This window comes from Heptranchias perlo, chromosome 6, assembly GCF_035084215.1.
Source record: "Heptranchias perlo isolate sHepPer1 chromosome 6, sHepPer1.hap1, whole genome shotgun sequence".
NCBI classification, from domain to species: Eukaryota; Metazoa; Chordata; class Chondrichthyes; order Hexanchiformes; family Hexanchidae; genus Heptranchias; species Heptranchias perlo.
The window spans coordinates 3,287,596-3,308,339 of NC_090330.1; the positions used below are offsets into that span (position 1 = coordinate 3,287,596).

Genomic DNA, 20,744 nt, shown 5'->3' on the forward strand with positions numbered 1-20,744 from the left:
GCTCCGCCATTCAATCAGATCATGGCTGATCTTCGACCTCAACTCCACTTTCCCGCCCGATCCCCATATCCTCATGATTCCCCTAGAGTCCAAAAATCTATCGATCTCAGCCTTGAATATACTCAACGACTGAGCATCCACAGCCCTCTGGGGTAGAGAATTCCAAAGATTCACAAACCTCTGAGTGAAGAAATTTTTCCTCATCTCAGTCTTGAATGGCCGACCCCTCATCTGGGATTCTATACAGTGGGAGTGAGTGGGAAGGGGTTTGATCCATTGGGATTCTATACAGTGGGAATTAATGGGAAGGGGCTGTGTCCATTGGGATTTTATACAGTGGGAGTGGTTTGGTCCATTGGGATTCTATACAGTGGGAGTGAATGGGAAGGGGCTGGGTCCAATGGGATTCTATACAGTGGGAGTTAATGGGAAGGGGTTTGGTCCATTGGGATTCTATACAGTGGGAGTTAATGGGAAGGGGTTCGGTCCATTGGGATTCTATACAGTGGGAGTGAATGGGAAGGGGTTTGGTCCATTGGGATTCTATACAGTGGGAGTTAATGGGAAGGGGTTGGGTCCATTGGGATTCTATACAGTGGGAGTGAATGGGAAGGGGTTTGATCCATTGGGATTCTATACAGTGGGAGTGAATGGGAAGGGGCTGGGTCCATTTCGAACAGCTGTTGAATTGATGCAATGCAGTCAAAAACTTTGAGTGGTTAATTTGTTCTGGTGTCAATTTCAAACACAACACAACAGCAGCGACACCTCCAAATAGGAAAGACTGACAGCGCACTTGGAGAACCATTTAACGGGGTGGAGGGCGGGGGAGCAGTCTGTTGTCTCCACACGATGACACTAATGTATTTATTTGCGTTCTCAGGGAGCTTGAGATCTTCGCTTTGTTTGTGTCATGTATGTGTCACGACCTGGACCATCGAGGGACCACCAACTCATTTCAAGTGGCATCAGTAAGTATTGGGGGTTGGGGGCAGCGTTGGTATTGGGGATGGGACTCACTTCAACTTCAGCCATCCCTGACCCCTCTCAGGTGACTAGGTCAATTAGAAAGAATTTTCACTTCTATAGCAACTAGGTACGTCCTCAAGTGCTTCAGAGCCAATGGAGTGCGGTCAAGTGTTTCCCCGTAAGGCAAATGAGTCAGCCAGTTTATGCACAGCAAGATCCCACCAACAACAAATGAGATGAACGGCTGGCCGATCTGGCTTTTGATGGCGGTTACAGATTCACAGTAGTGCTTCGCAGCTGATAGACGGGGCCTCAGTTTAATGTCAGATGGCTCCTCCGACAGCACAGCACTCCCTCAGTTCTGCCCTGAAGTGTCATCCTGGGGTACGAGCTCAAGTCCCTGGAGTGGGGGCTCGACCCCACGGCCTTGTGAGTTAGAGGCGAGAGAGCTGCCGACTGAGACAAGCCTCACACTTGACTAAGGAGGTCACCCTGGGATTTTCTAGGCCTTTCACTCGCTCTGAGATTGTGATCCTTTTTTTTGCATCTCCGCTAATGATCTGTCGGCCGAAACAAGTTACCTCCTTCGCTGGGGCTGCCTGACCAAGGCATGTTTAGGCTTGGGTCTCATTCACGCCCAGTAAATGACCAACGAATCTCCATTGACTGAGTCTCACCTTTTCAACTGATTGGTGTCAGCAGGGTGTGCGGGCTCAGTGGGTCGCCCTCCCGCCTCTGAGTCAGATGGTCGTGTGTTCAAGACCCAACTCCAGAGACTGGAGCACAAAATCAGTGCAGCACTGAGGGGAGATGATGTAGATGTTAATAACTGAGGCCCCGTCTGCCCTCTCAGGTGGACGTAAAAGACCCACTGCCACTAATCCAAAGAAGCGCAGGTGAGTTCTCCCTGGTGTCCTGGCCAATGTTTATCTCTTAACCAACATCACTAGAACAGGTCATCTGGTCATTTATCACGTTGCTGTTTGTGGGAGCTTGCTGTGCACAAAACTGGCTGCTGTAATTCCTATCTCACAACAGTGACTACACTGTAGAAAAGGGTTTCATTGGCTGTAAAAGTGTTCTGGGATGTGCTGAGGTTGGGAATGAGTGAGATATAAACACAGATCCTTTCTTTCAAGTTGCATTTATATAGCACCGTTAATGGCAAAAACACCCAAAGAGATTTGCAGAGGAGAAAAATGGATGCCAAGATAGTTGTGGGCGATGTAGCAGGGTTGTGGCTCAATGGGGAGCACTCTCGCCTCTGAGTCAGACGGTCATGGGTTCAAGCCCCATCCAGAGACTTGAGCACATAATCCAGGCTAATGCCAAGACTAGCTAGGGGGAGCCTCTAAGGCCAGTAGGGTGGGTGGAGGTGAGTGTTCGTCCATCTGCCCGTACAACATTGGCTGGAGGGGGGGGGTCTAGGCATATGAGAGCTGCATTTATTTATATGGCACCTTGCTAACATAGGAAAACTTCACGGAGGTGGAATCGGACAAAAGATGGACACCGAGCCAAAGAAGGAGAGACTCGGAGGGGTGACCAAAAAGCTTGGTCAAAGAGTTGGGTTTTAAGGAGGGGTTTAAAAGGATCGGGAGGTGGAGGAGGAGGCCCACAGCGTGGGGTCTAGGGTGGCTAAAGGGAACGGGCTTCACAAGAAGTCAAGAGTCAGAGGAGCAGAGAGTTGGGGGGAACGTAGGGCTGGAGGAGGTCCCAAAGACAAGGCCGTGAAGAGGAGGTCCCAAAGACAAGGCCGTGAAGAGATCTTAAGCACTAGGATGCGAATTTTAAATTTTAAGTTGTTCGGGAACCGGGAGCCAATGTCGGTCACCGAGGATGGGAGGTAATGAGCTGAGAAGAGAAGAGGTAATGAGATAGGATATGGGCAAGCGGATAAATTTACAGGGCTATGGGGGAAGAGCAGGGGAATGGGGCTAATTGGATAACTTTTTCGAAGAGCCGGCACAGGCACGATGGGCCGAATGGCCTCCCCCTGTGCTGTAAGATTCTACGATTCTGGCAGAATTTTGGATCTCCACTTCTGATATTTCTAAGACTGGGGGACTCAGGCAGCCAATCACGCTGCTCGTGGTGAGAGTAGAGTGGCCGGGACCAGCCAATGATGGCAGGATGAGCCCAGTCAATCTCTCTCTCGGATTACCCGACCATTGAGCGGAAGAGATAAAAAGCACAAAGAGGGAGGGACATTTTTGCACCTAATGGGTCATTAGGAGCCAGTATAATCCGACATTTAACGGGGAGCGAGACCAACACTTGAAGAAAAAGCATCAACGTAAATGTGGGAGGTGGGATTAGAGTAAAGGGGAGTGAAATTTGGAAGTAGCGCAAAACGAGCGCTAGTGGATGGCCAGCCGGTTTATCCGTTGAAGTTAATGCAGAAGAAAATCAGGAGGTTGGGAGGGGCTGTAAAACGGGGCTGCTGATTTGCTATCGAACGTTTTGCGCTTCTGCCCAAAGACCAGTTCCCCCCCCCCCCCAGAGCTTTGATGCGGGATCAGCACCGGCACAGGTGCGATGGGCTGAATGGCCTCCCTCTGTGTGTGAAATTTCTATAGTTCTGTAAGAGACCGCCCCTTTAATGATGCGATTCTATCTCCTCTCCTATCGACAGAAGTCAGTGCTGGCTGCGTTGTACAGCTCGGAAGGATCGGTGATGGAGGTACTGACACCATTTCCTCTCTCTATCCCTGGTCACATTAACTGGGACTGCCGACTGTTGACAAGTCCAAAAACGAGACAGGGTGTAGGATAGGATCAGGGCGAGGGGCAGCATTAAGGTTGGAGCAAACTCAGTTAAATCCTTTGCAGACTCCTCGACGGCTCACTTGGAGAAAGGAGCTCATTACCTGAGTCCTACGAACGACAACAACAACTTGCATTTATATAGCGCCTTTAACATAGTAAAACGTCCCAAGGCGCTTCACAGGGGCGTAAATCAGACAAAATTTGACACCGAGCCACGTAAGGAGATATTAGGACAGCTGACCAAAAGCTTGGTCAAAGAGGTAGGTTTTAAGGAGCGTCTTAAAGGGGGAGAGAGAGGCGGAGAGGTTTAGGGAGGGAATTCCAGAGCTTAGGGCCCGGGCAGCTGAAGGCACGGCCGCCAATGGCCGAGCGATGGAAATCGGGGGATGCGCAAGAGGCCAGAATTGGAGGAGCGCAGAGATCTCGGAGGGGCTGTAGGGCTGGAGGGGGTTACGGAGATAGGGAGGGGGGCGAGTAGACAAAGATGCGAATTTTCAGATCGAGGCATTGCTGGACCGGGAGCCAATGTGGGTCAGCGAGCGCAGTGGGGGGTGATGGGTGAACGGGACTCGGCGCGAGTCAGGATACGGGGAGCAGGGTTTTGGATGAGCCCTGTAAGAATTTTTGTATGTTTCAACGAGATTGGACGTCAACCTCACGTTTGATGGACGAAAAAATCATTGGGAAGCAGATTTGAAGAGCCCCGATGTGAAAATGGCGCAGTGAGTGGCAGCCACTACGGGGTCTGGAAGGGCCCGACCCCCAAACTGCTTGACTTTCTTTGAGGAAGTGGACATTGGAAACCCCTGTCATACGAAGGATCACGTTTCCGGGGTGGGAGACCAGGGGGAGAGGTGGGGGGTCAAAAACTCTGGAGTCATTCCCGAGGCGGGCGAAGGCAGCGACTGCGGAAGCGCAGGTCTTTCTCCGGAGGGTTTGGGATAGACGGGACCGAACGGCCTGCCCCCCCCCCCCCCCCCCCCGCCCTCAAAGAAAAAAGAATCAACTGCGAGACGTGTCAGAAGTGTGGGGTTTGTTCTTTTTTTTTTAATGGACGGAAATTTCCGGCCGTCTCTCTCTCGCTCTCTCTCGAGTCCAGAACCCAGGCAGGCGGCAACCTGAGCTGCAACGGGAGTTTCATGGCGGCGGGCGAGACAGGGCGGCGTTTGTGGCGTCCGAGCGCCGCCGGCCCCTCAACTTCAGTCAGCGCAAACAACAGGGACGACTACTTGCATTCATTTAGCGTTGAGAGAAAAAAGTCCCAAGGTGTTTCAAAGAAGGGGAAAAAGAACAGACGGGGCCACGGAGCCAAAGGAGGAGAGATGTGGGGATTGGGGGGGGGGTTGGTGGGGGGGGGCAACCAAAATCAGGAGGTGGGGAGCACTTTTTCACACAAAGGGGAGTGGAAATCTGGAACTCTCTCTCTCCCCCCAAAAGGCTGTGGACGCTGGGGGGTCAGTTGGGGCTTTCACGACTGAGATCGTTAGATTTTTTTTTTTGTTGGGTATCGAGGGATAGGGAGCAAAGGGGGGTAAATGGAGGTGAGGAACAGGTCAGCCATGGTCTGCTAGGATGGCGGAGCAGGCCCGAGTGGGGCCGAATGGCCTCCTCTCGTTCCTAAACGTCGCCACGTTCAAGGGGCAAGAGAAGTTTAGGGAGGGAATTCCAGGGGGGCCTCGGTGGGGGGCCCAGGACGGCTGAAAAGGGCAGAGGAGCGTGGGGGATGCGCCAAGAGGCCAGAGTCAGAGGACGGGGCAGGGGGGCCGGGGGAGGTTACAGGGTTTGGGGAGGGATGAGGCCCTGGGAGGATCTGAACGCGAGGATGAAACCAATCTCTTACAGGTTCTTTGTTGTCTCCTTCCCCTCCCCCCGGCCCCTCCTCCCAGCGGCACCATTTTGCGCAGACCATCGCCATCCTGAACTCGGAGGGATGCAACATCTTCGATCAGTTCTCTCGGAAGGTGAGGGGGGCGGGGGGAGGGGGAGGGGGGTGGGGAGAGGGCGTGGGGAGGGGGCGTGGGGAGGGGAGAGGGGCGTGGGGGGATGTGGGGAGGGGTTGGGGGTGTGGGGGGGATGTGGGGAGGGGTTGGGGGTGTGGGGGGATGTGGGAGGGGTTGGGGGTGTGGGGGGATGTGGGGAGGGTGGGGTGTGGGGGGATGTGGGGGGTGGGAGGGGTTGGGGGAGTGGGGGGGGATGTGGGAGGGGTGGGGTGGGTGTGGTGGGGATGTGGGGAGGGGTTGGGGGTGTGGGGGATGTGGGGAGGGGTTGGGGGTGTGGGGGGATGTGGGGAGGGGTTGGGGGTGTGGGGGGGATGTGGGGAGGGGTTGGGGGAGTGGGGGGGATGTGGGGAGGGGTTGGGGGAGTGGGGGGATGTGGGAGGGGTTGGGGGTGTGGGGGGGATGTGGGGAGGGGTTGGGGGTGTGGGGAGAAGTGGGGAGGGGTTGGGGGAGTGGGGGGGATGTGGGGAGGGGTTGGGGGTGTGGGGGGATGTGGGGAGGGGTTGGGGGTGTGGGGGGATGTGGGGAGGGGTTGGGGGGTGTGGGGGGATGTGGGGAGGGGTTGGGGGTGTGGGGGGGATGTGGGGAGGGGTTGGGGGAGTGGGGGGGATGTGGGAGGGGTTGGGGGAGTGGGGGGATGTGGGGAGGGGTTGGGGTGTGGGGGGGATGTGGGGAGGGGTTGGGGGTGTGGGGAGAAGTGGGGAGGGGTTGGGGGAGTGGGGGGGATGTGGGGAGGGGTTGGGGGTGTGGGGGGATGTGGGGAGGGGTTGGGGGTGTGGGGGGGATGTGGGGGAGGGGTTGGGGGGTGTGGGGGGATGTGGGGGAGGGGTTGGGGGTGTGGGGGGGATGTGGGGAGGGGTTGGGGGTGTGGGGGGGATGTGGGGAGGGGTTGGGGGTGCTGTAACGCTCGCTGGCCATGGATGGTGGGGGAGGATGGGATTTACACTCGTTCCGATTGTTTCTTTCTGTCGATTCGCTGTGAGCCCGTTCTGCGTTGCCGACCCGAGACGATTTCACCGTGTTCTCGCACGTCCTACCATCGAAGCTGGCGTGTGTTAATGTGGCAAACTCTCTCTCTCACTCTCTCCCTCTCTCTCTCCCACTCTCTCACACCTTCTCTCTCTCTCACCTCTCCCTCTCTCTCTCTCCTCTCTCTCACACCCTTCTCTCTCACTCACTCTCACTCTCTCACTCGTTCTCTTGCACTCTCTCTTACTCTTTCACTGTCGCTTTTTTTCTCTCTCTCTGACTCTCGCACCCTCTCTCTCTCTCACACTCTCCCACACTCTCACTTCTCTCTCTCTCTCTCCCTCTCATTCTCTCTCTCATTCTCATTCTCTCTCTCATTCTCTCTCTCTCCCTCCCTCTCTCCCTCTCATTCTCTCTCTCCCTCTCTCTCTCCCTCTCATTCTCTCTCTCCCTCTCTCTCTCCCTCTCCCTCTCTTTCTCTCTCTCTCTCTCTCTCTCATTCTCTCTCTCATTCTCTCTCTCTCTCTCTCCCTCTCTCTCCCTCTCATTCCCTCTCTCTCTCTCCCTCTCATTCTCTCTCTCATTCTCTCTCTCTCTCTCTCTCTCCCTCTCTCTCCCTCTCATTCCCTCTCTCCCTCTCCCTCTCATTCTCTCTCTCTCTCTCCCTCTCATTCTCTCTCTCTCTCTCTCTCTCTCTCCCTCTCTCTCTCCCTCTCATTCCTCTCTCATTCTCTCTCTCTCTCCCTCTCATTCCCTCTCTCATTCTCTCTCTCTCTCCCTCTCATTCCCTCTCTCCCTCTCATTCCCTCTCTCTCTCTCTCTCTCTCCCTCTCATTCTCTCTCTCATTCTCTCTCTCTCTCCCTCTCATTCTCTCTCTCTCTCATTCTCTCTCTCTCTCTCCCTCTCATTCTCTCTCCTCTCTCTCCCTCTCATTCTCCCTCTCTCTCTCTCTCTCCCTCTCATTCTCTCTCTCTCTCTCTCTCTCTCTCCCTCTCTCTCCCTCTCCCTCTCTCCCTCTCATTCTCTCTCTCTCTCTCCCTCTCCCTCTCTCCCTCTCATTCTCTCTCTCTCTCCCTCTCTCTCTCTCCCTCTCATTCTCTCTCTCTCTCTCTCTCTCTCTCCCTCTCTCCCTCTCCCTCTCTCTCTCTCCCTCTCATTCTCTCTCTCTCTCTCTCCCTCTCCCTCTCTCTCTCTCTTTCTCTCTCTCTCTCAGACCCGGTGTTTGTGGATGGTGAAACACTGCCACCCACTGGCCAAGACCAGCATCGAGGTGCTTTGGGAGAGGGGCAGATTCCTCTCTGTGTGGTTTATATGTTCCGTTTGTATTTCTGATTTCACCACATACAGAACACAGATCTTCTCTCCAGATCACTGAATAACTAAATATAACAATGATGTCGGACTGTTGCATGTTATGAGAACAATGTTTAATATTCCGAATCAACTGTCCCTCCTAACGGGCGATCCCTCCCAGCCCACTGTCCCTCCCAGCCCACTGTCCCTCCCAGCCCACTGTCCCTCCCAGCCCACTGTCCCTCCCAGCCCACTGTCCCTCCCAGCCCACTGTCCCTCCCAGCCCACTGTCCCTCCCAGCCCACTGTCCCTCCCAGCCCACTGTCCCTCCCAGTCCATTGTCCCTCCTAGCCCAGTGCCAATCCCAGCCCACTGTCCCTCCCAGCCCAGTGCCAATCCCAGTCCACTGTCCCTCCTAGCCCAGTGCCAATCCCAGTCCACTGTCCCTCCTAGTCCAGTGCCATTCCCAGCCCACTGTCCCTCCTAGTCCAGTGCCATTCCCAGCCCACTGTCCCTCCTAGTCCAGTGCCAATCCCAGTCCACTGTCCCTCCTAGTCCAGTGCCAATCCCAGCCCACTTTCCCCCGTACCCCGGTCTCCCCCCGTACCCCGGTCTCCCCCGTACCCAGTCTCCTCCGTACCCCAGTGACCCCCGTACCCGGTCTCCCCCATACCCCAGTCTCCCCCATTGCCCAGTCTCCCCCGTATCCCGGTCTCCCCCATACCCTGGTCTCCCCCATACCCCGGTCTCCCCCATTGCCCGGTCTCCCCCGTACCCCGGTCTCCCCCGTACCCCGGTCTCCCCCGTACCCCGGTCTCCCCCCGTACCCCGTTCTCCCCCGTACCCCAGTCTCCTCCGTACCCCAGTGACCCCCATACCCTGGTCTCCCCCATACCCCAGTCTCCCCCATTGCCCAGTCTCCCCCGTACCCCGGTCTCCCCCGTACCCTGGTCTCCCCCATACCCCGGTCTCCCCCATTGCCCAGTCTCCCCCATTGCCCAGTCTCCCCCGTACCCCGGTCTCCCCCGTACCCTGGTGTCCCCCGTACCCCTGTGTCCCCCATACCCCGGTGTCCCCCGTACCCCGGTGTCCCCCGTACCCCGGTGTCCCCCGTACCCCGGTCTCCCCCATTGCCCGGTCTCCCCCGTATCCCGGTCTCCCCCGTACCCCGGTCTCCCCCGTACCCCGGTCTCCCCCGTACCCCTGTCTCCCCCCGTATCCCAGTCTCCCCCGTACCCCGGTCTCCCCCGTACCCCCGTCTCCCCCATTGCCCGGTCTCCCCCCGTACCCCGGTCTCCCCCATATCCCGGTGCCAATCCTACCTCACTGTCATTGCAGGAAGGATATTGCCTGCGGATGGGGTAATAATTGGTGATATTGCCCTCAATACCTGGCCCACACTCAGTCGGGAGACATGGTGCCATGTGTTGGGCACTGGGTGATTCCCAACACCCATCGGCACATTGAGAAAAGGGAATAACACTGGAGCGGGGGATCTGGTGAAATATCCTCGGTTCCCACTCCGATGGTGAATTCACGTCTCATCTGTTCCACCCTGCAGGATTACCAGAGAATGTTGGACATGGTGCGAGATAGTATCCTGGCAACTGACGTGGCTCACCACCTACGGATCTTTCCAGAACTGCAGGCAATGGTTAAAGGTACAGAGCTTGCTATTGTAAGCAGAACCCTCGGGTACAGGGAGTGACACAGGGAGAGACAGGCTGTGAACAGTCCAGACTCCCGCCCAGTCTGCAGGTCCAGTAATCTTTTCAGTCTGGTCCGTCCTTCGCTCCCGTCTGGGACTGGACGGCCCGCGCGTGTGTGTCTCAGTGTCGGCTCCTGTGCACGTACAGCACACGGCGGGTAAAAGGGAACGATTCCCTCCCGCCTGGCACGGTGCGGCCTGATGTAGAAGAGGCAGACGTGCTCATTTCCCCCTAGTCCACTTGGTGAAGGTGTTTGTTTCTTTCTTGCTCCAACCCGTCGAGCAGCAGAGGGAGCTTCAGACGCAAGGAGGAGATGCATTTTGTGTTGTGCAGGACCACGGGGAAAGAGCAGGGGTGGGGGGGGGGCGCGAGTGGGACTAGTCGGACAGCTCTTTCAAAGAGCCGGCAGAAGCACGATGGGCCGAATGGCCTCCATCTGTGCTGTAGGATTCTATGATTAGATTGTATGGGTTGATGGAGGAAAAGGGTTTGAAGGGACTTGGGAACAGGGTGATTAGCTGTATTTGCTCGCGTGAAACATAAACTCCGACAGGGATTGGTTAGGCCTGCTCCCATATCAGAACTTCTGTGTATTTCCATGTATACAAAGAATGACCCAGTCAAAGGGAAAATGGAATCATTTTGTCAAAGTTTGACCAATAATAACTGTATTTATATGACACCTTTAATGTAGTAACTATCTCATTGCACTTCACAGAGGAGAAATTGATGCTTAGTAATAATAAGTGAGCAGGCAGAGATAACTAAAAACAAACACTGTCCCGTCAAACACTCCCGGGGCAGGTACAGGGTTAGATACAGAGTAAAGCTCCCTCTACACTGTCCCATCAAACACTCCCAGGGCAGGTACAGGGTTAGATACAGAGTAAAGCTCCCTCTACACTGTCCCATCAAACACTCCCAGGGCAGGTACAGCACGGGTTAGATACAGAGTAAAGCTCCCTCTACACTGCGCTAGCAATGTGCCTCAGTCCCACCCTCAGAAAAGTGACCACCCTCCCCCACCTTACTCCAGACCAGCTTCTCTGAGTGAGATTGCAGGCCGGATTCTCGCAATGCAATCCCGCCCGGAATGGGGTGGGATAACGCCCAGAGATTGAGGCAAAATTCCACGGTGAGGCCTATCACCATCTCACAGCCCCAACCTCAATTTCTCTTCTGCCTCCGTCTCCACCAGGGCCTCCCTCCCCTTCCTCAACTACCAAATGCCAATGCCGGTGGGATGGGTGGGGTGGTGGGTGGAGGGAGGAGGGGAGTTGGCTCAGCTCCTTGGCCCACATCTCTCTCCCGTCCTCCCCTGTCACCACCGTTTCTTGGGACCACCATGCAGAAGGCCATGGTGAGTCTGGGGCAGTGTCCCCGAAATCAGGGAACGTATCTTTAAGATTATGAAGGGGTTCGATAGGGTAGTCATTGAGAAGATGTTTCCACTTGTGGGGGAGACCAGAACTTGAGGCCATAAATATAAGATAGTGACTAATAAATCCAATCGGGAATTCAGGAGAAACTTCTTTACCCAGAGAGTGGTGAGAATGTGGAACTCACTCCCACAAGGAGTAGTTGAGGTGAATAGTGTAGATACATTTAAGGGGAAGCTCGATAAACACATGAGGGGGAAAGGAGTAGAAGGATATGCTGATAGGGTGAGATGAAGTAGGGAGGGAGGAGGCTCGTGTGGAGCATAAACACCAGCATAGACCTGTTGGGCCGAGTGTCCTGTTTCTGTGCTGTACATTCTATGTAATTCTATGTAACATAGGAATAGGAGCAGGCCATTGAGCCCCTCGAGCCTGTTCCGCCATCCGATTAGATCACATCTGATCTGTATCTTAACTCCATTTACCCTCTTTGGTTTCATATCCATTAATACCCTCACCCAACAAAAATCCATCAATCTCAGTTTTGAAATTTTCAACTGACCCCCAGCCTCAACAGCCTTTTGGGGGAGAGAGTTCCAGATTCCCACTCCCCTTTGTGTGAAGAAGTGCTTCCTGACATCACCCCTGAACGGCCGAGCTCTAATTTTAAGGTTCTGCCCCCTTGTTCTGGACTCCCCCCACCAGAGGAAATAGTTTCTCTCTATCGACCCGATCAAATCCTTTAATCATCTTAAACACCTCGATTAGATCACCCCTTAATCTTCGATACTCGAGGGAACACAAGCCGAGTCTCTGCAACCTGTCCTCATAATTTAACCCTTTTAGCCCCGGTATCATTCTGGTGAATCTGCGCTGCACCCCCTCCAAGGGCCATTGTATCCTTCCCGAGGTGTGGGGCCCAGAACTGAACGCAGTGCTTTAAATGGGGTCTAACCACAGCTTTACATCCTCGTGTTCAAATCCCTCCATGGCCTCGCCCCCTCCCAGTCTCTGAAACCTCCTCCAGCCCTACAATCCTCCGAGATCTCTGCGCTCCTCCAATTCTGGCCTCTTGCGCATCCCCGATTTTAATCGCTCCACCATTGGCGGCCGTGCCTTCAGCTGCCTCGGCCCTAAGCTCTGGAATTCCCTCCCTAAACCTCTCCGCCTCTCTCTCTCCTCCTTTAAGACGCTCCTTAAAACCTACCTCTTTGCCCAAGCTTTTGGTCACCTGTCCTAATATCTCCTTATGTGGCTCGGTGTCAAATTTTATTTGAAAGCACTCCTGTGAAGCTCCCTGGGATATTTTACTACGTTAAAGGCGCTATATAAATGCAAGTTGATGTTGCTGTGTCAGCCGGGGCTCAGTGGGCCGTGCACTCTCACCTCTGAGTCAGAAGGTCGTGGGTTCAAGTCCCAATCCAGGGATTTGAGCACATAATCCAGGCTGTGACTCTCCCAGTGCAGTGCTGAGGGAGTGCTGCACTGTTGGAGATGCCGCCTTTCAGGTGGACGTGAAAGATCCCACGGCCACTATCGGAAGAAGAGCAGGGGGGAGTTCTCCCCGGCGTCCTGGGGCCAATATTCATCCCTTCAACAACATCACGAAAAAAAACAGATTATCTGGTCATCATCACATTGCTGTTTGTGGGATCTTACTGTGCACAAATTGGCTGCCGCGTCTCCCTACATTACAGCAGTGAGTACACTTCAAAAGTACTTCATTGACTATAAAGCGCTTTGGGACATCCCAAGGCCCTGAAAGGTGCTATATAAATGCAAGTTTTTTTCTTTGCTTGCAGCTGCTGGACTTTGGCGGCCCGGGGTGGGCGGGAGGGATCTTTCATCCAATCAGCTCAGGCTAGATTTGAACCCAAGCCCCGCTGGTGCGTAACGAACGGAGACGTTCCCCCCGCCTCCTTGAAGATGAATGCTTTGCTGCCGTGTCCTATTGACCTGTTTTATCTCACGACAGCTTACGACAAAGAAAACCTTGCCCATCACACGCTGCTGATGTGCCTGCTGATGACCACCTGCGACCTCAATGACCAGACCAAAGGATGGAAGACTACGACAAAGATAGCGGTAAGAGGGGGAGGGGGGTGGGGAAACACAATGGGGCAGGACCTCATTCAACAAACGCAACAACAACCTGCATTTATATAGCGCCTTTAACGTAGTAAAACGTCCCGAGGGGCTTCACAGGAGCGATTATCAAACAAAATTTGACACCGAGCCACATAAGGAGATATTAGGACAGGTGACCAAAAGCTTGGTCAAAGAGGTAGGTTTTAAGGAGCGTCTTAAAGGAGGAGAGAGAGGCGGAGAGGTTTAGGGAGGGAATTCCAGAGCTTAGGGCCGAGGCAGCTGAAGGCACGGCCGCCAATGGTGGAGCGATGAAAATCGGGGATGCGCATGAGGCCAGAATTGGAGGGGCGCAGGGATCTCGGAGGGCTGGAGGAGGTGACAGAGACAGGGAGGGGGAGAGGCCGTGGAGGCATTTGAAAACAATCCCTCAATGGAGAATAAACATATCAACAGACCAGCCAGGGCTCCTTCTACGCCCCCCACCCCCCCACCCAGCGACCTCAGTCGGAAAGTGTCCGTGTTTGGGCTTCCGGCAAGGAGTTGGCTGTGATGTTCCCTCCGCTCGAGATGGGATAGCTTGCCATCGAGGCTCGCACATGAAGGAGAGTACCTTTGGGGAAACGAGGCACAGAGAACGTGGGCCGTAAGAGAAAGGGACGCCGAGATCATTCCTGAACCCCGCTTGCTTGACCTCAAGGCGTCACAGTTGACCAAGGTCTCAGTAAAAGTGTGATTGGAGAGCCCTTGGGAGGGGGTCAAGGTGGAAATGTACTGGATGGTGCGTCATTGAGTCACACAGGCAAGGAAGGGCCTGTGTTTGGTGCGCTGACTTAGCTGGTCTGAGGCAAAGTGGCAATGAGGGTGCGAGAGTTGGACTTTGCCTCTGGAGCAGGAAGGTCAGTCCGAGGGTCCCGCCTCTGAATGCCATCCAGTGACCCCACTGCCTCTGATCTGTCACACTGCTTGTCTGACATCCAGTACTGGATGAGCAGAAATTTTCTCCAACTAAAATATCGGGAAGACCGAAGCCATTGTCTTCAGTCCCCGTCACAAACTCCGTTCCCTCACCCCCCGACTCCACCCCTCTCCCCGGCCACTGACTGAGGCCGAACCAGACCGTTCACAACTCTGGCGTCCTATTTGACCCTGAGATGAGCTTCTGACCCCATATCCGCTCCATCACCAAGACCGCCTACTTCCACCTCCGTAACATCGCCCGTCTCCGCCCCGCCTCAGCTCATCAGCTGCTGAAACCCTCATCCATCCCTCTAGACTCGACTATTCCAATGCTATCCTGGTCGGCCTCCCATCTTCCGCCCTCTGTGAACTTGAGCTCATTGAAAACTTTACTGTCCGTATCCTAACTCGCACCAAGTCCCGTTCACCCATCACCCCCTGTGCTCGCTGACCTACATTGGCTCCCGGTCCGGCAAAGCCTCGACTTAAAAATTCTCATCCTTGTTTTCAAATCCCTCCATGGCCTCGCCCCCCTCCCTATCTCTGTAACCTCCTCCAGCCCTACAACCCTCCGAGATCTCTGCGCTCCTCCAATTCTGGCCTCTTGCACATCCCCGATTTTCATCGTTCCACCATTGGCGGCCGTGCCTTCAGCTGCCCGGGCCCTAAGCTCTGGAATTCCCTCCCTAAACCTCTCCGCCTCCCTCTCCTCCTTTAAGACTCTGCTTAAAACCTACCTCTTTGACCAAGCTTGCGGTCACCTCTCCGAATATCTCCTTATGTGGCTCGGTGTCAAATTTTGTCCGATAATCGCTCCTGTGAAGCGCCTTGGGACGTTTTGCTACGTTAAAGGCGCTATATAAATGCAAGTTGTTGTTGTTGTTCGTGGAAAACGTGGATGGGTGTAAGAGGGGGAGGGTGGCGGGCGGGTTCAGCTGGGATGTCCCCACCCCCAGGGAAAACATTTGGCCGACACTCATTGTCCAGACTAACAAGTGGAGGGTGGCAACTTGGACGAAGGGCTAGACTGTGGAATCGAACCCCAGCAAGAGCCAGAGGGGGTGAGATTGGTCGCATGACAATAGTGAATCGGCAATCCCGATTTGCCCCCTCCCCTGCCCCGCTTCTATTTTCCATTGACTTCAGTGAGGTGTAAAACGGGGCTGCCGAGCCGCTGGCTCCCCCTCTGCACTACTGCTGCCGAACAACTCTACCCCCAAGGTGGGGGCGGTGGAGGGGCAGGGTACATGGTAGAATCTCTGGTGTGGTGACAAGGGGGCTCCTTTATCAGGTGGCACTCATCCAGCATTTCTGAATTTCAAGTGAGGTCCAGTCCCATTACAGGCCAGTACTGACCCATAGAGTCCCTCCTGTCCCATTACAGACCGGTACTGACCCATAGAGTCCCTCCTGTCCCATTACAGACCAGTACTGACCAATAGAGTCCCTCCTGTCCCCTTACAGACCAGTACTGACCCATAGAGTCCCTCCTGTCCAACTACAGACTGGAACTGACCCATAGAGACCCTCCTGTCCCCTTACAGACCAATACTGACCCATAGTGTCCCTCCTGTCCCATTACAGACCGGTACTGACCCATAGAGTCCCTCCTGTCCCATTACAGACCAGTACAGACCCATAAAGTCCCTCCTGTCCCCTTACAGACCAGTATTGACCAATAGAGTCCCTCCTGTCCCATTACAGACCAGTACTGACCCACAGAGTCCCTCCTGTCCTATTACAGACCAGTACTGACCCATAGAGTCCCTCCTGTCCCATTACAGATCAGTACTGACCCATAGAGTCCCTCCTGTCCCATTACAGGCCAATACTGACCCATAGAGTCCCTCCTGTCCCCTTACAGACCAGTATTGACCAATAGAGTCCCTCCTGTCCCATTACAGACCAGTACTGACCCATAGAGTCCCTCCTGTCCCATTACAGACCAGTACTGACCCATAGAGTCCCTCCTGTCCCATTACAGACCAGTACTGACCCATAGAGTCCCTCCTGTCCCCTTACAGACCAGTACTGACCCATAGAGTCCCTCCTGTCACATTACAGACCGGTACTGACCCATAGAGTCCCTCCTGTCACATTACTCAGAACATTTTAGCGTCTTTAAGGACAAAATGATCACATATCTAGAAATAAGAGAAAATAGTCAGAAGTAGCCAGCAAAGATTTCGATAGGAGACAATTGTGCTGGACAATCCTCACAGAATTGTTTGAGTGGGTAACATAGTGTACATGGACTTTACAAAAGCCTTTGACAAGGTACCAGGACAAAATTGGAAAAATATGGGCTAATAAATGAAAGTCAGCACGGATTTGTTAAAGAAAATTGGGTTTGACTAATTTGATTGAGTTCTTTGATGAAGTAATGGAGAAGGTTGATGTTATGTACAAGGACTTTCAAAAGGCGTTTGATAAAGTGCCACATACTAGACATATTAGCAAAATTAAAGCCCATGGGATTAAAGGGACAGTGGCAGCGTGGATACAAAATTGGCTAAGGGACAGAAAGTAGAGAGTGGTGGTGAACGGTTGTTTTTCAGACTGGAGGGAAGTTTACAGTGGTGTTCCCCATGGGACAGTATTAGGACCACTGCTCTTTTTGATATATATTAATGACCTGGACTTGCGTGTGGTAGATATAATTTCAAAGTTTGCAGATGACACGAAACTTGGAAATGTTGAAGATAGTAACAGATAATAACAGACTGCAGGAGGACATAAATAGACTGGTGAAATGGGCAGACACATGGCAGATGAAATTTATCGCAAAGAAGTGATACATTTTGGTAGGAAGAACGAGGAGAGGCAATATAAACTAAATAGTATAATTTTAAGGGGAGTGCAGGAACAGAGAGACCTGGGGGTGTATGTACACAAATCTTTGAAGGTGGCAGGACAAGTTGAGAAGGCTGTTAAAAAGCATATGGGATCCTGAACTTTATTAATAGAGGCAGAGAGTACAAAAGCAAGGAAGTTATGCTAAACCTTTATAAAACACTGGTTAGGCCTCAGCTGGAGTATTGTGTTCAATTCTGGGCACCGCACTTTAGGAAGGATGTCAAGGCCATAGAGAGGGTGCAGGGGAGATTTACCAGAATGGTACCAGGGATGAGGGACTTCAGTTATGTGGAGAGACTGGAGAAGCTGGGATTGTTCTCCTTAGAGCAGAGAAGGTTAAGAGGAGATTTAATCGAGGTGTTCAAAATCATGAATGGTTTTGATAGAATAAATTTTTAAAAACTGTTTCCAGTGGCAGAAGGGTCGGTAACCAGAGGACACAGATTTAATGTGATTGACAAAAGAACCAGAGGCGACACGAGAAAACATTGTTTTACTCATCGAGTTGTTATGATCTGGAACGCGCTGCCTGAAAGGGCGGTGGAAGCAGATTCAATAATAACTTTCAAAAGGGAATTGGATAAATACTTGAAGGGAAAAAATTTGCAGGGCTACGGGGAAAGAGCAGGGGGAGCGGGACTAATTGGACAGCTCTTTCAAAGAGCCAGCACAGGCACGAAGGGCCAAATGGCCTCCTCCTGTGCTGAACCTACTATGATACACTAGGATGTCACCTGATATGAGAAATACAAGTGCAAAGAAAGATTTGAAAATTGAGGATTTATCGTTAGAACAACGCAGAATACGGGACGATATGATACAACAACAACCTGCATTTATATAGCGCCTTAAACGTAGTAAAACGTCCCAAGGCGCTTCACGGGAGCGATTGTCAAACAAAAATTTGACACCGAGCCACATACGGAGATACTGGGCCAGAAATTGCTCCGAGCAGCGAGGCGACCCTCACCGCCGCTCCTGCGAATTAAATTAACGAAAATACTCACTGCGGGCTCTGTGGCGTCGAATTGCATGAATTTGAACTTTAAGAAAAATGTGCGCTATAAACCCAACCTCCGAGCGGCGGGAGTTGCTGCTCGGCTGGAACAGTCCGTGAGGAGAAGACACCCCCACAAAATCTGTCGGGAAGAGAAGTCCCGGCCACAGATTCAGGCTGCGTTGCTCAAACAGGCAAACAGACTTCATTCACCGAAAGTTAGTATTCTGTATGACATTGTAAATAAAAATGTTAATTTTTTTAATATAAAAAGCCAAAGAAATAGTTAAATTAAAGAGTCAGAAGGGAAAAGTAAAAAAAAATTAATGACCAAAAACTATTAAAATAAGGAGGAATATGAGACTGCACATTTTTAAAAGTTAATTTCCAGTTGTTTGACAGTCATTGAGACTCACCGCGCTGATAAAACTTAGTTCAGTCCTGTATTTTTAAGCGTACCTGTTTGGCGGCGTAATTAGTTACTTTCCAGCTGGGCAGATAAGCAAGTTGGCGCTTTATCACTGATTTTGGCGGTGGAGGCAGATTCAATCATAACTTCCAAAAAACAATTGGATAAATACGTGAAGGGAAAAAATTTGCAGGGCTTCGGGAAAAGAGCAGGGGGAGAGTGGGACTGATTGGACAGCTCTTTCAAAGAGCCGGCACAGGCACGATGGGCCGAACGGCCTCCTCCTGTGCTGTATCTTTCCACGATTCGACTGATTTCTCTGATTGCAGCGTGCGATGGCCGCTTTCATTCGAAGCTGTCACATGGCCGGCGAGCCGCTGGGAGCGAGCTCCGGATTCCTGCGTTTCACTGCGCACGTGCGAACGCGGGAACTTTGCTCCTTCAATTCGCCACGAGCGACGGAGAGCGCTGTTGAGCTCCTCCGTTATTTAGGGAGCGATTTCCAGCCCATTAGGACAAAAGGTTGGCCAAAGAGGTAGGTTTTAAGGCGCACATTAAAGGGGGAGAGAGAGAGAGCCAGAGAGGCAGAGAGGTTTAGCGAGGGAATTCCAGAGCTTAGGGCCTAGGTCGTTGTCGTTGATACGATAGAAGCTTTGTTAATTTATGGAAGTGTGGGACAGGGTAGGTAGAATCGGACTGTTTCCGTTAGTGGAGGGGTCGAGAATGAGGGGTGGGGGCCACAGGTACAAGATTAAACGCAAGAGATTTAGCACAGAGAGGGCGGGAGAAACTTCTTCAAGCAGAGAGTTGTGAGGATTCACCACTCAGGTTAATGGTTGAAGCAGAAACTATTCCAATGCAAGATTAGATTGGATAGGTGAATGAAGGCCACGGGGTTATAGGGATATGGGATCAGCGCGGGTAAATATGACCAAGACTATTTTCCCGCATGGAGGGTAAATGCCAACACGGACTGGTGGGGCCGAATGGCCTGTTTCCATGTTGCAATTCTATGTATTTCTATCTATCACTGACGGGTACTGACCCTCCTGCCCTTTGGAAGGTTGCTGGCTATTCACTCTCTCTTTACTACAAAACACCCCTAACTCAGACAATCCTTATTTTGTTTCTCTCCTAGGAACTGATATACAAAGAATTTTTTTCACAAGGAGACCTGGTAAGACAACACTTGTAAATATGAATTTTTCTGTTGGGACATTGAGTGTGTTTTTGAGATGTTCTGAGATCCATTGAAGGCTCAGACTGAAGAAATGTGAACTTTTCAGTCTTGAGAAGAATTAGATGATTGAGTGTGGACTCGGTGGGGTTTATAAAGTAAGTGAGTGAGTGTGGACTCGGTGGGGTTTATAAAGTAAGTGAGTGAGTGTGGACTCGGTGGGGTTTATAAAGTAGGTGAGTGAGTGTGGACTCGGTGGGGTTTATAAAGTAGGTGAGTGAGTGTGGACTCGGTGGGGTTTATAAAGTAGGTGAGTGAGTGAGGACTCAGTCGGGTTTATAAAGCAGTAAAGGGTAAGTCAGGAGCATTCATTAAAACCCAACCATCGGACTGTGGGACTTCCTGCAATGGCTGCCTCCCGTGGGGAAGTTTGACCTTTTTTGTTTTGTTCCTGCCCATTTACAGGAAAAAGCAATGGGGAACCATCCAAGTGAGATGATGGACAGAGACAAGGCCTACGTCCCAGATCTCCAGATCAATTTCATGGAACACATTGCCATGCCAACATACGAGTAAGTTCAAAGGGGACTGAGTTAACCCATCTCTCCGGTGCGGGCAACCCTGTTCAGCATCATTGATCAGGCAGCTGGCAGTGGACAATGGTCAAGAGCTCTGACCTACCAAGGAAGGGTCCAAGGGTTAGGGTTAGGGTCAAAGTGTCAAGCAGTGGTATTGGTGGCCTTGGTCAATCCCCCATGGAATTGCTCACGTAAGATGCGGTTTTCGAGTCAAGCGGCACTAGAGGGGAGAGGGAGGAGACAGCTGGGAGGGACGGGGGGAGGAGAGGGGGGATGGGGTGAGACAAGGTGAGGATGGAAACAGGGATGGGGAGAAGGGGGAGAGTGGAGAAGGAGATTGGGAGGGTTGGGAGAAGAGGAGGGGAATTGGGAGAGGAGTGGGAGGAAACATCGAGACGGGTAGAAGGAGAGAGGAGAGGAGAGTGGAGCAGGGAAAGTGAAGGGAAGATGAGGTTAGGCGGGAGAAAGAGTGAAGTGGGGGTACAGAGAGAGGCAGATGTGGGAGAAAAGTCGGGGAGGGCGGGTCGTAATTGGGCTGGGGAGCCAGGTGTGGAAATTAAGTGAACGAGGGAGAATGGACAGCAAACATTCTCAGC

At 52.7% G+C, this 20,744-nt stretch overlaps 1 protein-coding gene across 2 annotated transcripts in view; it reads left to right on the plus strand.

Moving 5' to 3' along the window:
• The window catches only part of LOC137322682 (cGMP-dependent 3',5'-cyclic phosphodiesterase), a 275,396-nt gene that overhangs the window by 245,876 nt on the left and 8,776 nt on the right, over positions 1-20,744 (plus strand). For both annotated transcript variants that reach the window (XM_067985615.1, XM_067985616.1), the window contains exons 23-29: positions 884-971; positions 3,605-3,652; positions 5,625-5,699; positions 9,560-9,659; positions 13,062-13,171; positions 19,532-19,570; positions 20,036-20,142. In XM_067985615.1, the coding sequence (XP_067841716.1) occupies positions 884-971; positions 3,605-3,652; positions 5,625-5,699; positions 9,560-9,659; positions 13,062-13,171; positions 19,532-19,570; positions 20,036-20,142 (567 nt within the window). The remainder of the gene's footprint in view (positions 1-883; positions 972-3,604; positions 3,653-5,624; positions 5,700-9,559; positions 9,660-13,061; positions 13,172-19,531; positions 19,571-20,035; positions 20,143-20,744) is intronic.